The 17,585-nt window shown below is 31.8% G+C and overlaps 1 protein-coding gene across 1 annotated transcript; it reads right to left on the reverse strand.

Annotated features, from left to right (window-relative positions):
- Positions 1-310: 310 nt before the first annotated feature.
- On the reverse strand, positions 311-16,357 carry Acat2 (Acetyl-CoA acetyltransferase 2). Its single transcript, XM_085956606.1, has 8 exons — positions 16,027-16,357; positions 12,532-12,653; positions 11,004-11,116; positions 10,130-10,329; positions 8,999-9,228; positions 4,493-4,678; positions 2,865-3,027; positions 311-979 (listed from the first exon to the last, which is right to left on the reverse strand). Exons 1-8 carry the CDS (start codon positions 16,073-16,075, stop codon positions 861-863), a joined length of 1,182 nt encoding a protein of 393 aa, XP_085812732.1. The 5' UTR covers positions 16,076-16,357; the 3' UTR covers positions 311-860.
- Between the last annotated feature and the right edge of the window lie 1,228 nt (positions 16,358-17,585).

Here is a 17,585-nt window from a genome sequence, read left to right on the forward strand (position 1 = left end):
CTATATTCATGGGATATCCAATATTAGAAATAAAATGGTTATAAATTTTCATACAAGGCTGTTGTATTGTTTGAATCTTTTTTCATGCATAAATTGAATAGTTATGTGATATGTGAAAACTGCGCTCATTTTTTAATTACATGTCACCTGTACACCTTCAATCCTCGGCACCTCCATTGCAGGTGTTTGTGTTTTCATTCAAGCTAACTGAAAAGTAATCTGAATGGGACAGTGAAAATCAGTAATTTCCTTTAAATAGTTTATTTTAAATAAATTTTCATATAAAATTTGTTAAAAAAAAAACACAACATTGATATAACTGCTATAACATGCCATACTATCGTGTATTTATAATATAGCATGGTATCATCTCTTCATTAATAGTTATTTTGTATTTGCTTATTTAGCAAAAATATTTCTTAATCGTGTAAAAATTTCGTCAAATCATGCAAGGCAATCTCATCATACATATATTATGAATACCTAAATTTAATTGGAAGCACAGCAATACATAAAAAATATTGGTCAATTATTTTATTAAAATAATTTTTGAATTATCATATCGAAGCTTGTTTTTAAAGATTTATCCCTTATAGGTAAAATATAACAATTTATAAGGACATTTTGTATTATCTAATACTGTTATAAAATATTCTTACATTATAAAATGCATTCTCAGCGTATACAGTTTTCTTCTGTAATTTAACCACACAAAATATGATTTATATTCAATATTATTATAATAATACATTTATTTAATCTTAAAATTAATATAAAATAATAATGCCATAAAATTTCAACATTAACAATAAATTAACTTGCAGAATACTTGAGTGGTATAGTAACTCGTATTGTCAAAATTAAAGTCGCTCTACGGCAATAGCTACCCCCATCCCGCCGCCAACGCACAGAGAAGCGATTCCTTTGTGTCCGCCGGTCCTTTCAAGCGCATGTACAAGTGTCACCAACACACGACATCCTATAAATAATGTATAACGTATTACTGTAAATTGTACAAGTATTTTAGTCAGAGGACACTCATGTGATAAAAAATGTCAATAAAATATCAAAGTGTCAAAGTTGAATACATTGTGGTCGCTGTTTTGTGGAATATTGTTACAAAGTGCAACTTGTAAACTTTGTGACAATTATCAGTTGGTAGGGGATTCTCAGTTTTGAAATGGTTATACCAGTGATTCCCAATAAGGCTGCAGAGAACCCGGGGGGTTCCGTGAGAAATCGTCAAACTTACAAAAAACTAAAACTTGCAATATTTTGGTGATAGAATTCAATACTATGAATTGTTAAGTGTTTTTTTATTGGATGGACCATTAGATTTAAATATATTTTGTCAAGATAAGCCATGCAGGTTGGTATGTTGTGTTTCGGTTAGGTACGGCACATTCAATTAAGGCAGCAGGAATTAATGAATGAATGTGAACTTCTAAAAGTAAATATTCAATTTTTCATCTGCGTTGTCAACACACCGGTTGTTAGTGAATGTGTATGTCAGAGTGTGAAATATGTGAGATAGAAATAGTAATAGGTACGTCACGAATTTACATTAAATTTTAGATAAAAATAATAAGGGCGGCGTTTTCATCCAGAAAAGGGTTGCACTTTTCGAGGTTACTCGCTGCCTACTACTATATACCTAATTTATTATTTACCGCTCTGACCATAATGCCATGGACAGCCAGACAGAAGTTCCCAAAGATTTCATAAAGTGCGTCAAGGGTTCCACCAAATAAAAAATGGTTGAGAATCACTGGATTAGACCATATAATCTCATCAACAAAAACAGATCAAAGCAATAGAAAATAATAGACCACGGTTGTTGACAAAAATTGATAATGTCATCGTTAGTGGTTATAATACAGAGCTGTCAAAATTGAAATCATTTGAGGTTTGTGGCTTTTGATTAAAAGTTTAGACTGCGGTTACATTCTTATATTTTATACAATAAATATTGGTAATTAAATACTTTCGATATGCGCTGATTATTTTACAATTTATTAATGAAGTTTCTATCCTCGCAGAAAAATTTAATTTTAATTAATTTCAAGCATGTTAAATTGCTCATTGCAACATGGACTTGATTCATTTAAGCATTTTTACAGGCTCGGCGCAGTACAGCTCAACTCAAGATTGCACATTCCGTTTAAATGCAAGTTTTATTCATGCGTGTTTGGTTTGTAAATTGGTTTTTTTTAAACGTCTTTTAGGTACACAGACATTTCGATTGACACCTATGTAATCCAAACTCAGAAACGCAAATGAAATTGCCATTCCCGCTTGCACATACAGATCTCATTCAATCCATAAGAGTCAAAATATTCAAACCAGATAAACATTATTGTCTGTAAGATTTTAAATAATAAAAATAAGAAATAGGTGGAAATGTTGGTTATGTTTGTGTTACCAATGCAGTGTTTCTTTTGGTGGATGGGTATTACTCAACCTAAAATCATAAGGATCGCTGTCCATTGTCATTTTCGACAGGCTGGCACGACAGCCGCCTTTCCAATGAACAATGTTGTGTCGACACTGTGCGGTAGTTATACATAAAAATCTCAACTAAATCCCATGCACCAAGTTGACGAGTTGCATTCATGCTTAATTTGTATGTGCAACCCACCTAAATCACAATTAGTGACACATTCGTTTCTTTTACGTCAAATTTATGACAAACCAAACCTAATACCAAAAATAGACTACCTTTGCTGATATCTAGTGTGGCACTATAGTTTATATTTTACAAGGTGTAGTAGAATATAATATATGGTGAATATCAGAAATAAATAGACCACAACCATTCCACATTGTATCAAAATATTCATTAGGTATGTGGATTGAAATCCCACCTGATGCACCAACCGGATGCCCCAAAGCAATAGCGCCTCCAGATATATTCACTTTGTCAGTGTTCACACCCAATTCTCTCACCACCGCTAATGATTGAACAGCGAATGCCTCATTTAATTCAAATAAGTCTACGTCATCCAGTTTCCAACCGGTTTTTTTCAACTGCAAATGTTTAAAAATTCATATTATTTTTCACACATAGTTCTCTTTCATTCCTCGACTTCTTCACTAAACATTTCAGGTTCACTGATTATATCTGTACCCAAGGGGTAAGTTGATTTTAATAAAAACAAGCCGCTTTTTGTTAAGAGGCGAGAAACAACCATTTTATAGGAATCGATTTTAACGACCCAAGTTTTGCCTTTCGGCATCTTCAAGCTCTTTTTAAAATATACAACTGGCACAGATCAAAGTATGTTACTGTTTGTATCATCATCAGCCAGGGTCAATCCACTGCTGGATGAAAGCCACCCCTATCTCCTTCTCGGTCCCTACTTCTTCAGTCATGTACATTTGGCCGGTTTTAAGGCAGCCTTTTGGTCATTGACAAAATTTAGTTCTGATGAAGTTCCTTAGGTACTCTCTGTCAATGTATGTACATATTTGCAAACAATGATTTTAGTTTATTGAAACAACATTGTATTGGACATTAATAATCCTGGAGTTATCAATATCCAATACAAGTTGGTTGTTAATAACACCAATATTTATTGAATTCAATTAATGAATTAAATTGTAAATCATCTAATTTTAATGGAGTACAGGCGGTCTTTGACTTTCGTACAATTCGCTATTTCGTACATATCTTAAAATTTTGATTTTTTTGATAATGCAAAAACCGTACGCTTTCATGCAGTCGCTCCCCGAAATATTTCACCCATATAAATTTATAAACATGAGTGAAGGGAAGACTCAATTAAAAAAGATTCTAACATGGAATTTCAGCAAGTAAAGGCCGGTTTGACAAATTCAAACTGAGGTATTCTGCTCTGCTAAGTAAAAAGACGATATTTTTACTTAGACACTGTCTATTTAGAGATTATGTCAAAACAATCCAATAATTTTACATAATATAAGAGAAAAGGTAGTTTAAAACTTGGGTTCTCATTTCATTAAATCTGAAAACACTCTTTATACTTAACCGGACAGTATTTTTGACATACTATTAAATTCACTGGAGAAGCTGCAGATAAAGATGCTGCAAATGAATTTATTTCCTCATTCTCCAAAATATTTTAAAATACACTTTTTGATATTTTTTTACATCGCTCTACAGACCTACAAACTTATCTGAAGAATGGAATGGGGGAAACACTGTCGAAAACTACCCAATCAAGACTCGTAACTGGACAAAATCTGACATTCGAATGAAATGTTCAAAATGGCGTCCTATGGTAGTTTGTAGTTCCATTTTTGGCGATTCTACAGATTAGTTTGTAGGTCTGTACTTTCGTACATTCAACATTCGTACACATTTTAAGGAACCAATTATGTATGAAAGTCGAGTACCGCCTGTATTGAGATTTTTAAAATAGTTGTATATATCCATATGGGTAGCAATCACCCAGGTTAAACAGAAACTAAATCCTAAATTAATCTATCCTCAATATTATTATTGATAACATACGACAGATTTGACTGCATTGATAGGCCCAACGCCCATTATTAATGGATCCACACCAACTTGAGCAATTGCTTTGATTGTAGCCAGGGATTTTAGTCCTTTCGACTTGGCAACAAGAGAATCCATTAAAACAACTACTGCTGCACCATCATTTACTCCTGAAGCATTCCCCGCTGTCACCGTGCCTTCCTGAAATCGAAATAAAAAAAACGTTGGATGTACCAGAAATCTTTCGAGAATGGTTGTAAACCATTCACTCAACCAATTTGAACTTCCTTTAGATCAGAGATGGGCAGAATCTTCACTTTGCCAGTACAATACTACGAAACAAGCATATTTCAATGAAAATATTCTTCAAAGATAATAGAAATAGTAGTATTGTCAATCATTTGCCTGCTTTCTTATTCCAATGCATAAGCATTAAATTAAGTATAGCAAATTTAATTAAACTCACTTAAGGCCCATGTGCCACGTAGGTCAAAATAGAGAGGTTTTATGGTATTTTCAGAGTATAAGCCTGAACAACCCCTAAACGTTGTAGAAAATCTGTTTATATAATTTTGAAGCGTTATTATTTCTTATTTAGTTGATGACTGCATAAAGTACTTTTATTACATATGTATTCTTTTAAACCTCTCGATCTAATGGTTTATAATATAGTCTCATTTCAGTACATCCGTGTGTCATGGTTTTTTCACTTTTTTAAATTATTAATTTTTCAACGCATTCATAAAACCATTAGTAAAATTGTTGAAACATTATTTATGTATAGTAAAATATTTATGGTAGACAATTATATTTACACAGATCTGGACAAGAATTATGCATTTTTCTATTCGGAAAATAGACACGATTAACATGTTTTAAGATAATTCTAAAGATACTGATTATAAGCTACGTCCTTAACCATTCAAATGTGATAAAATATCAGACGAATTATGATTGATTTTTAATGATTATCAAACATAGAAAAGGTAGTATTTTTTTTTAATACGCCATATCTTTTGATAGATTTCTTCATCATATCCAGCGGTCGATCCGCTTCAAACAGACGTGTGACTTGTTAGTCAAAAAGTAACTTAAAAACATTGGAATTGTATTAATTTATATTATGTTTATAAAGGCATGTATTATGAATTCAACTAGAAAAATATAGACAAAACAATGGCACATCTATAATTAAAAAAAAAATAACCACACATTTCGATATCTAAATTAATTGTCAATAAAATTAAACCTTCGTAATCTTTACGTACTTTGAATATGAAGACGATTGTAATCAAAAAAATCATTTAGGTATGTAATTATTACGATACGTTTTTTAATTCGTGTAAACGATTATGCTTTATTTTTGTTTGCAATCGTTCAATAACAATTTTTTAAAACCATTTTTCATCGTCTTATTTTTTCAATATAAAAACAATACACTAATCGGCCATATTATATTTCATGGAATCTACAGCCTTTTATATTTTTATGACATAACATTCAGAAAAAAAAATGGCAGACTATTCACAGCTGATCATGAACCGCCGTAACAATAGAAAATCGCAAGAACCCCGTAAGAATTTCTTACTTTTTGTGTAATGTAAAATTATATAATAATAACATTTTTAGATATTTGACCATAATATTTAGTCAATTTAGTGCAACATCAATCAAATGGAATAATTTCTTGCTTATTATGCTCTCCGGATACTTTTTGATTTAGCGTCAGTGTATCAGGCGGTCAGAACATCAAAGAGATATACTATTATTATCATTATTTGTAAATGCATTTAACATTAGACTGTTAGAACTACGTCAATCGAACCTAACATCTCTTCACATACTATCGTCTGATACTTTTTGATTTGGTTTCAATATACCAGGCGCTTAGAAATACCAAGGAGATATGTATCTATCAACAAATAGAAAAGATGTCATTTCCTATATTATTTTTTATATGGAACATTATAAATAAATGCATTAGAAGGCCACAGAATCGTACACCTCTTTGAATAGTATGTTCACCTGGTACCTATATTTTGATTCAGAGCATACATATCCAGCCAGCACACAAAATATCAAGAAGGTAATTAATTATATCCAAAAATAATACAGATACTATTATTTTAAATAATTATATAGATTGTAAAATCGATTTTTCCATCTTCGCAATTAAACCGATTATATTTAGAAAATTATGATGTTGCCATACACGATATGCATAATGTTGCACTGGTACTGGCAACAGTGGAATATTATTATAATAATATGGCCGATTAGTGTATTGTTTATATTTAGAAAAATTAAGACAATGAAAAAATTGTTTTAAAAAAAGTTATTGAACAATTGCAAACAAAAAATAAAACATAATCCTTTACGCGAATTAAAAAACATATTGTAATAATTAGGTACTTAAGAGCCCGATGAACAGGAACAAGGTCATTCATAGTTCATTCAGAGAATGATCTCAGAGTTGAAAGGACGTCATTTTAATTCAGTCTAACCTCAAAAACCTCTAACCATCGGGGATTTATTTTAAGAAACGCAATAATTATTAATTACAATTCTCGGGTGAATGAATATCATTATTATTATTATTATTCCCTTCAAACATAACATGTATGCGACGTAATCTGAAGCCGGCCGAACGAATACAGGGCTGTCAAAATAATATCAATCTAATTTTACGTTTTAAAAAGTTACAAATTTAAAGTTAAAAATAGCTTACTGAACAGATGGAATAATTACATAATTCCAAGCGTCAAACGGCATACAACATTTATCTAAAATAATTATGAAAAGACTGGCTGATTATGTTATGTTATTTTTGTATTGTTCTTATTTTTTTGCTTATCAAAATATTTCACATATTATCTGATGATGTGTATTTTGGATATATCGTAATATGTATCTTGTCTCATTAAAATTGATATTAAGTTGATATAGCATAGAAAACTCTGTAAATCATTAAAATGTTAATTTTGTTATAGTTTTTAATTAAACCTGTACAATTACATATTAGATTTAAACACTGTTGTACTATGTAACTTTTATAATATCAGATATCCTTACGTGAGATGGGCAAGATAAAAAATAAAACTGTAGGATGTCTGCAAAAGATTAAACAAAACCCAGCTCATTGGATAACCGAATGGTAAGCAACTGTATCTATATATTATATTTTCCGCCAAATTGCACACAATTAAAAACACATCATAAAAATAAGTAATTAGTCTTCGACAGCCCTGGTTGGTAACTTTGCTATCTTCTCAGCGACGCTAGCTTTGAATAAAAAAATGTGAGGGTGTCTCTACGTTAATAATCATTTTTTATATAAATTATTTCTTGCAGTGGCTTTCAACAAAATACAATAATTATTGTACCTACCTATTTTTATAAAAGTAAAATTGCGTTACTTGTTTGTAAAAGTGTCAGACTAAATTAATTAAACTAATCGGGTAAGTAATAAAAAGTCATTAATTGAGTTAGCAGTAGTAACCAAGTAAATGGTAGAATTCCATTTTAAAAGAAATGAAAATATAATTAATTATATTTTCATTTCTTATAAAAAGTCACTTTCTTTTTATAATAAACAGACATCACTATAATACACTTTTTTTTTAAATATGCATTAGAATTAAACAATGTGTACCTATTTTTTTAATAATTATGTAATAGGTCTTACACATTCAAAATAAATACTCGTACTATTCAATAATAATGTTTTTTGGATAGCACATGAAATAAAAATGTAGGTAGATATGTATTTCAACATCCTTCGTATGTTTAGCTCTCGGACAATTTCTGGTTAAAACGTTATTAATATATTATTAAGTTTATATCGTGGCTATCCATCATATTGGTTACAATATTTCCCACCAAACAGATGATTAACAAATTGAATTTAGTAACATTTACGTATATTAGAAGATATCATTTTTTGGTCACCCCATATTTTATTCACGTTGACAGTGTTATGATTTAAATTTAATTAAGAGATCATTATTTACTTTAGACCAAAGCATTGTCGGCGACCTTTGAATATTACCAGTAGAGCAACAATTCCGGACCACATGTAAAAAAACCATATTTTCAATTCTCAAGGTCAATTCTGTAGAGCGTCCCCTTAACAAAAGTTCTTGAAACAAAACAAAAAATTCTTGAAACCGCTTAATTATTGTAAACATATTGCCTAAAAGTTGGCTACACCAAAAGAATGCTAAGAATAATGCCACTTTTCAGTTCGGTCTGTGGTTCCTTCCTGTCACTTTTTATTTCTCTATTTAAATAAAAAATATGGAAATACCCCATTTTTAGATTCCATTTTAGAGTCCATATTTCGTTCATTAAAAAAAAATCATATTATAAAAAAAACATGCCACTTTCTGTGGAAGAATGACTGAATATTAATTAAAACTAAGTTTGGTAGATTACGCTGCTGTCTCCTAAACCTTCATATCAATAGCTTATTAAAATTGGTAAAGTGATGTAATAATCAATCAAGCAGATTATCAGTATTACCTTATCAAATGCGGGTCGAAGTTTGGATAAAGTCTCCGATGTTGTGCCAGGTTTGGGGAATTCGTCAGTAGTAATAATTGTAACACCTTTTCTAGATTGCACCTCGACAGGGACGATTTCCTTGGTGAAATGGCCTGCCTTTTGAGCGGCTTCTACTTTCTTCTGAGATCCGGCAGCAAATTCATCCTGTTCCTCTCGAGATATGTTGTACTTTTTTTGAATATTTTCCGCTGAAAATTTACAATGTACAACATGTATTTTACGAATATAATTATAAGGATAAGAATATTAACATTACTACAGAAATCATTTTTATTCTAATGTATGGTACAGAACAAAAAAATGTCTTTTCTTCTTCGGCCATATCCGCCCCTTAATTGGAGCATATGGACACCACATGCTGTCCCAATCCCTGTCGCTCGCCAGTCTTCTTGCTTCGTTCCAGGTCAAACCAGCATCCTGTCGCTCCGCCGTATACACTCTATAGATAGTATTTAGCAGCCTTCCAGGACGCGCGGAAATGTAAATCACCAATTTAAGTACTGAGCGGTGCATACTATGTGTCATCCACAGGGTGGAGGTTATATTAACATTCTTCAAAAGTATTGGGTTATTGCTATCCGTCAAACATGCATTGAATGACGTGAATTTTGCCAGATGTGGGATACGAACTACTTACAACTTCAGAAAACGGATAATCGCGGGAAATCACAAGTTTAAGGAAATATTAGCAAGAAAAATACCCGCATCGTTAACTTAGTGGTCATAGTCCTCGCCCAATAGTTGAAAGATATCGCACCATGAGTGTAAAATCATAGTAAGTGAAAAAATTTCGATTTCGAGATGTAAATGTGAAACAATTTAGAATTTTGATAAGTTACATGCAAAAATATGTGAAATCAATAAACAAATATTGTCATTTTATTTTATAAACTTTACTAATGAACTCAATTTTATGAAATCTTGAAACCCTAATATCGATGTCATTTACAGGTAATATGGTTTTATACAATCGGTGCGGTATGTGTTTGAATCTAATTCAGTATAAGGTTTTTATTAAGATTTTCCGTTATTTTCAGTTTCTACAATTTTTCACAAATATTATATTTATATCGATTTTCTTTGACATACCCGTAATTCCCATATGAATATTATGGGTAGCATCTATAAGTCCGTCTTGTAGTATCGTATCGGAGAGTTGTGTGTTTCCCATTTTGATTCCGGGTCGCAAGTAAACAACATGAGGGGCTTGGGTCATACTCTCCTGTCCGCCACATACAACCACTTCTGAATCTCCACTCAATATGGACTGGTACCCGAGAAATACAGTTCTGAAAAATATTAACTTATGAAAAAGTCAGGTTTTTTTATATAGAACAATTTATGAGAGCACAGCTTTACAGGAGCCGCCGATTTAAAATCACAAAAGAAGGGCGCTAATATTAAGGAAATTTGATAGCATCAAAAATGTATTAATGGTTAATTTCAGCGTGATTAGGTATGGTGCAGGTAGCTTAATCGGTAAAGCACATTGGCCGGAATCCTATGAATGCGGGTTCGAGTCCCACTCAACACCAATATTTTTTCAAATATATAAGCTTTTCAGGGCTCCGAAATATGTATCTAGGTATTATACCGAAATCATAATACAGTACGATATTTAAAAGTTTACTGGCAATGGGTACATAATGTACAACCCTCCTTACATACACCCTTTTCATAATTAGTGTATTACAAAAGATATTTGCAATTTAAGCCACAAAGTCTCCATTGACCAGTTTTGGCCATTCTACACGTTTTGAAAATGTAAATATTCCAATTAAAAGAAGTTGTAATTGTTTCATAGTGTTGAGTGAAAGCCTCTTTGCTGGCTCTATAGAGATCTTGCAGTTTGAACGAGGACTTTGAAATATCAACAATTATTATCAAGACACATTACCAACTTCAGATTGATTGCAAGTTGACAGTAGTACAAAAAAGATAATTCATTTAATAGAAATCTTACTTGAGACCGGACCCACACAGCATGTTTATCGTATACGCCGGGACCGTTTCCGGAATACATGCTTTTATAGAAGCCTGTCTGGCTGGATTCTGACCCTGACCTGCCGTTAGCGCCTAAAATAAATAAAAACTCATTGAATTTATCCCACCAATAAGTGACATATTTTTGACAAAATTGTATGGAGCATGATTGAAACAGTTTATGCACGTACATTCGTCAGCATGGTCCAGCCGACTTTAATGTACCAGGATAATACTTTTAAACTAAAAACATTGGATACTATTTCAATATTGTTGGACGTTTTAAATTACAGATGTACCCTACCAATATAAGTCGAACACTAGCTGAACTCAGAACTAAAATCACCACATCTAAAATTGTATAAGCACTTGCCAATTGGTATCTTGCACTTAGTCAAAAACTTATGCTGGTAGATCTATAATACTTTTTTACAAGGATTGGTTGTAGCCACTGTGATCTTGCTTTGAATCAAGCACACGCTTAAAAAAAATCATGTGAATTTGACCAGACGTGGAATTCTATCCCTCACCCAAGGCTTCAAAGAGGCATTCACTACTCCAGCGTCAGACAATACTGATGATTTATCATTTATATGTAATACAAAATAATAATTGTTTCCTTAGCAAACATTTAAGTACTTACCTAGAATAGATAATTACAGATAAAATTTATAGTTGATTAATAGATATTTTAAATGCTTTGGTAAAATTTGTTTATTTTTGTAATCTGGGTTAGAGTTCTACTTTTAACCAATTGATTTAAAACTGGTTTGAATAGTGTTAACAAATTTAGTCGTTTAGTAGAGGCAGCAAAGCGTCTGTCTCCGAAGCCGTGAATGAGATAACCACTCCTTGTAAAAAAGATCTGTTAAGATAGTCAAGATACATCCCCAAAACCTCTATATTAAAATGGACACGTTTTTCAAAATAGGACAAAAATCTGCAATAAGCATTATTATTGCAATCTAGGTAGAGTTAATCTTTAACTAATTTTGACGAAATTTAGCAGACAGTGTGTGATGGCAGAATAGGATAACAATTTTGTAAAGACATAAATACTGATTTGCAATAATGACTGTCATTGTAATGTAGATAATTTATATAGTTATTAATTATTCAATGATATACATCTGTACTTATGTGTATGAAACGATGAAATTAGTATAAGCGAACCCTGACAGGCCCAAATTTCTATGAGCAGGGTCATTTACAGAGGCTACTTGAAACACTATGTCTACCTAATATTATGTTGATGGTAGACGCCCATGCTTCATTTAGGATAAAACATGGCAAAAAACTAGCATAATACATTACAATATATTATTGTCATTATTAATTAGGTACTTATGTTCTTCAATTGCAAAAAAAATACAATTTTATTGATAATAGTTATTCAAAATAAAAATATTAATTCTCATCGAAGTATTATACTTCAGTATCTACTCGGTATTTATAAAAAAATAAAATGGTATTTTTAGAATATTCAAGTGCATTCTATTGTTACTTACTTGACCTAAAATCACCTCGGAGACGTCTTCCCCTTTCAAGTTGATCCTAGATAATGCTTCTTTTATTACTATCGCTCCGAGATCAGTCGCTTTGAAAGATGAAAGGCATCCACTAAAAGATCCTGAAATGAAAATGATTATTCATTGTCACGACTCAAATATTCATTCTAATTGATAAGCGCTTTATACTGTTCCACAGAGACCGGTTTTAGTGACACAGATTTCGCCTTTCGGCATTTTCATGCTCTATGTAAAGGAGTTCTTTGATACGACCTACTTAAAATATTTATTATTTGTATAGATAAATGTAGGTATACATCATATTTTAGTTTAGTAGGACAATTGATGAAAATAATGATACATAAATCTGGCTACATAAATAATAAATAAAAGAACATTTCTGTAAAATATTTCAAATGTGAGTTAGAATAGTTCTGCATTCAGCTGACACTTCGTCGCTATAGGATTGGTTTTGCGAATAGACCAAATGTCAAATGTTCAGGAGACGAAAATCAAATTTCATTATCCTATATTTAAATACATGAAGGTATTTAAATTTTTGTTTTTACAGCATATGAATGCTGTATTCATTACAAAGCAAATTAAAGAAAAGGATGTTTCTGGTCCATTTAGATAAAACAAATCATTTTGCATTAAAAGGTCGATTTCGACAAAAATGGATTCTCGACAAACCAATCCTATAGCGACAGCTTGGTATGTATACAATTGACAAAGAATGACACACTTGTGAACAGTACAGAATTTGAGGTGCCACTGGTGTTGACACACAATGTAACTTTGCTATTTTTTGAGATGTATAACTTTTGATCGAAGCCCTAGATTAGGAATCATAGCATAGACTGATTGGCTAGCAGAGTAGAAGACGTTACGCACATAGAGTTTTCTGCATTTTCCGGCTTTGGCTATAGTGCAATGTGTTATTTTGTATTCAAAAGACGAAAAAAAGATCTTTTAAATATATTACAAAAAATTGGTAAACGCTTTGGTTAACAAGCATTATTTATGTCACACACTATTTTTTATGAGGAACATCTTATAAAAAACAAAGTTTATTCGCTGAACGCCAAAATTTGATAGAAGCTGAAATTGCTTAAAAAAACTTTGTAACAAAACAACACAAAATCTTATTATTGCTAAATCGTTCAGTATTGTCAGCCCAAGAAGGCATTCAGATCAACAATCTTTATGCTAAAGTCAAAACCAAGAAGCAATACATCATGAACCAGCGGGACATAATATTAACTTGAACCTGCGTTTTGTTGATAATATTTTAATGGAAATGCGTCGATTAACAAACCTATTGCTGAAGAAACAGCTGGTGTGTTTGATTCTATAGAATGGTACTACCGAAGAAACGGTCCAAACTTGCTCTCCTTTTAGACCCCTCATTGTGATCCTATATTATATCCATTATTTTATCCCTGTGGAGAGTCAGAACCCCCAAATGACACACAATGGTCCACGTAAGCTAAAACTTCGTCAGCGTCTGACTATGTGACAGTTCACACACTACCGACATGTGATTCGTTGAGATTTTTCTCACATTTCGCCATTAAGGCGCGTAAAGGCTCCATCCGGTGTTATGGTGGTGATGCATACAATAAGAATATAGTATATGTACAGAGATATTATTATAACCTTAGGTATAACAACTAGATGAGAGAGATACCCAGCAGAAATTTCGGCTGACAATGCTGATCAAATCGTATAGGCCAAAATGTAGGCAAAAGTGATTGGAAAGTAAACCAATGAAAATATACATTTTTTTTTTAAATATACATAATATAATTTCAATAAAAAGAGAAAGATTTCATTAATAAATTTGAAAATGTGTCAGAAATTAAAATTTCTAAATGGAGACATAAGAGTATAGAAGAATTTTTTCATGATCTTTGAGATCAAAGGTGAAAATTTAAATAGAAACATTAGTGAAATTGCTTATAATTTTTCTAGTGTCACTTTAAATAAAATTGATAAAATTATTGTTCATCACATTTTTTTTTAAATATGTAGATACCTTATTAAAATGAATGAGAACGAATTAACGACCCATTTGCTTAATCGTGATTCATGATTCATACAGTAGTTTTAAATATTTTAAAATCACAACGCAACTGTTTCATTGACATTCTTGGCATAAAAAATTATTAAGTATTTTTTTTTATATATCAGTACGGACACTTCATATATGTAGATATTATATTCAGTTATGTACATATTCGCATTTGTGGTTAAGATATTAAAAAAATTTGCTCGATTACAGTTTTAGATAAAGTTATGTTCCTCAATAATTAATGGCCAGAAATAGATATGTTGTGTATTGCTCTTCTATTATTTTGTTGTTTAGTAGGTATTTCGTGAGGTGTTTGGAAGTAAATTTCCTGATTATGTTGTCTGCACAGAGCTCCAAGACCCCATCGCTCCTTTTCTAATTTTATGCAAAACATGATATTATTATTTTATTATGTCGGGTAGATAGATACCAAGGCCAACTATTATATAACCGGGCAAGGGCACTGAATTGCAAATTACGATATTAGTGCTAGTTATTGATTAATTTCGAATACAATGCGGTAACCTGTCTGCAGTAACGAAGACTTTTGATTATATCATCATCATCAGCCTGAATCTATCCACTGCTGGATGAAGGCCTCTCCAAGCTGATTCCACTCTCTCGGTTCTGTGCGTTGCATTGCCACGTACTTCCACAGAAATTTATCATTTCATCGATCCAGCGGTCTTTAGATCTACCTTGCGGACGTTTTGTACCTCTTGGAAACCACTGGATGACTAAACGATTGTCCCTTCTTCAAGCTATGTGTCCAGCCCATTTCCATTTGAGGTTTTTAGCAAACTCTATTACATCGCAAACCCTTGTCTGTTTCCTATATATTTCGTTCAAATCAATGGTATTACCATTTATTTCAATATGTAACCATCATCATTTTCTACAAACGGTTTACCATATTTCACTCAAAGTATGAACAATAACTAGCACTACGATCAAAATTTACAGTTTCGTGTCATCCTGACTAATAGTGGGCCTTGAGGTGTCAAATTAATTAATTTCATATGCGGTTGTTTTAATATATTTTAAAGCTCTATGCAGTACCAACTACTCTCTACAAATAATTGAAGAAGGTCAATGTCTGATAAAATAAAATATTGTAAGGCCAAATCAATAAATTCGTACCTATCCAATTGGAGTCCAGATAGAATATAAGTACCTACTACTGAAAAGAATTTCAATAAATTTGAATTTATTTTTGGCATTTTTTGAAGATAACATGTTAGTATTTTAATGACGTAGTTATTACGTGAAAACTTTCCAATTTTCCCTTTTTGTGTTCTGATTAAAATGTGGGTCATACGCTGTCAGCTTAGTTTATTATAAGTGTTGCAGTATGTAAACATGTAAATAATACATGTCATGTCATGACAGTGTCCATATAAAAATGTTAAATTGTATCATACCAATAGGAGTCCGTACAGCAGATACAATAACTACAGTTTTTTCAGCCATGATTTTGTTTTGAATTTTTTAAATATTGAAGCGCGTGAATGCCGAAAAGTAGTATCGTACGATCGACAATAAAATTATATAAATCACTGAATTTGTAATAATATAACAAATATGAAAACTCGACAATCTCAAACTGCAGTCGAGCAGTAGTGTTTCTATTATAAATAAGAGTATGTCTCTGTTATAAATTGCTCAAAATGAATAATTTTAAATCGCGCACACCGAAAAAGATGACACAACTAACAGCTGTCAACTTGTTGTCATTTCTAATTTCGATTCAGTGTTGCCAAGTCAAAATTTTTAATTTCAGTAGAATGTGTAAAAAAAATTCAGTAGATTCGACAAAATATCAGTAGATTTCTGTTTTAGAAAAAAATTTCACCGCGGGCCGCAGGTTCCCAAATTTTCATAGTCGGCTTGTTTTTTTTTTAGGAAAAATATTTCGCCGCGGGCCGCAGATTCCCAAATTGAAATTTCAGTAGACATGGCAACGCTGTTTCGATTGTATTCAATGTTTCTGATTGGCTATCAAAACTATCGCCATATCAATACCAACCCAATAGCACATAATACTCATAGATAATAAAATACGTAAATTTATATTTCAAATAGTACCAACTAGACGCATTCACAAAAATATGCTATTCAGGCCATAGACTACTAATATTCAGGCGATTGACATTTTACTGGTATAAATTTAAAATAAATGATTTTTATTCCATCTATAACAATAAAAGGTAAACAACGATTTCAATACAAAATCTCTTTCCGTATTACGTATAATATAAGTGACTAGGTACTTACTATTATATATATAAAATACATTATAACGATCTTGTATCGTCTACATTTCAAATTTATAAAAATAATGTCCACTATCATTGAATCTAGCAAGCAAGTTTACGGATTATTAATTTGTGAAATTTAACTGACTGAAACACAGAAGTACCTATACAAATATGACATATATAAGTACACTACAATCGAGATGAATTTTATTATTAGTAATGAATAATACGAAAACACACCTGCTTGATCGACGAACTTGTCAAGTTCGGGTGGATGTACGTGGCAACAAAATATAACTAGGAACCGAGAAAGTTGAAGCATCTAAACCGATGCCCTCTCCCCCATGTGCGCACCTGATACCTGATAATATTATAGACGTCATATTAACAAGGCATTCGTTTTAGACAAAAAATAAGTCGATTCCGCGAAAAGCAAGCAACGCATGACATACTAGCCACACGCGACGTTTCCCATCTAGCGTTTTTTGAAATATATATTTTGACTCCATGTTACAATAATTTCACTATTTCCGTAGTAAGTATAATTATTTCGTGTAAAAAACTATAATCTTTAAACATTCCAAATCCTAAAAGAATTTCTGGCGAATAGAAGTAAAAAAGGCCTGAAGATCGATCCAAAATGCTAATGTTGTTCAGAAAAGGTTTCCAAAAAGTTCTCGGTTTGATCCGGAAGGAATTTTTTAATATTTGTTGATGAAATT

Source organism: Rhyacophila brunnea, unplaced genomic scaffold (assembly GCF_057557595.1).
Source record: "Rhyacophila brunnea isolate RB1 unplaced genomic scaffold, BYU_Rbru_1.0 scaffold_6, whole genome shotgun sequence".
NCBI lineage: Eukaryota > Metazoa > Arthropoda > Insecta > Trichoptera > Rhyacophilidae > Rhyacophila > Rhyacophila brunnea.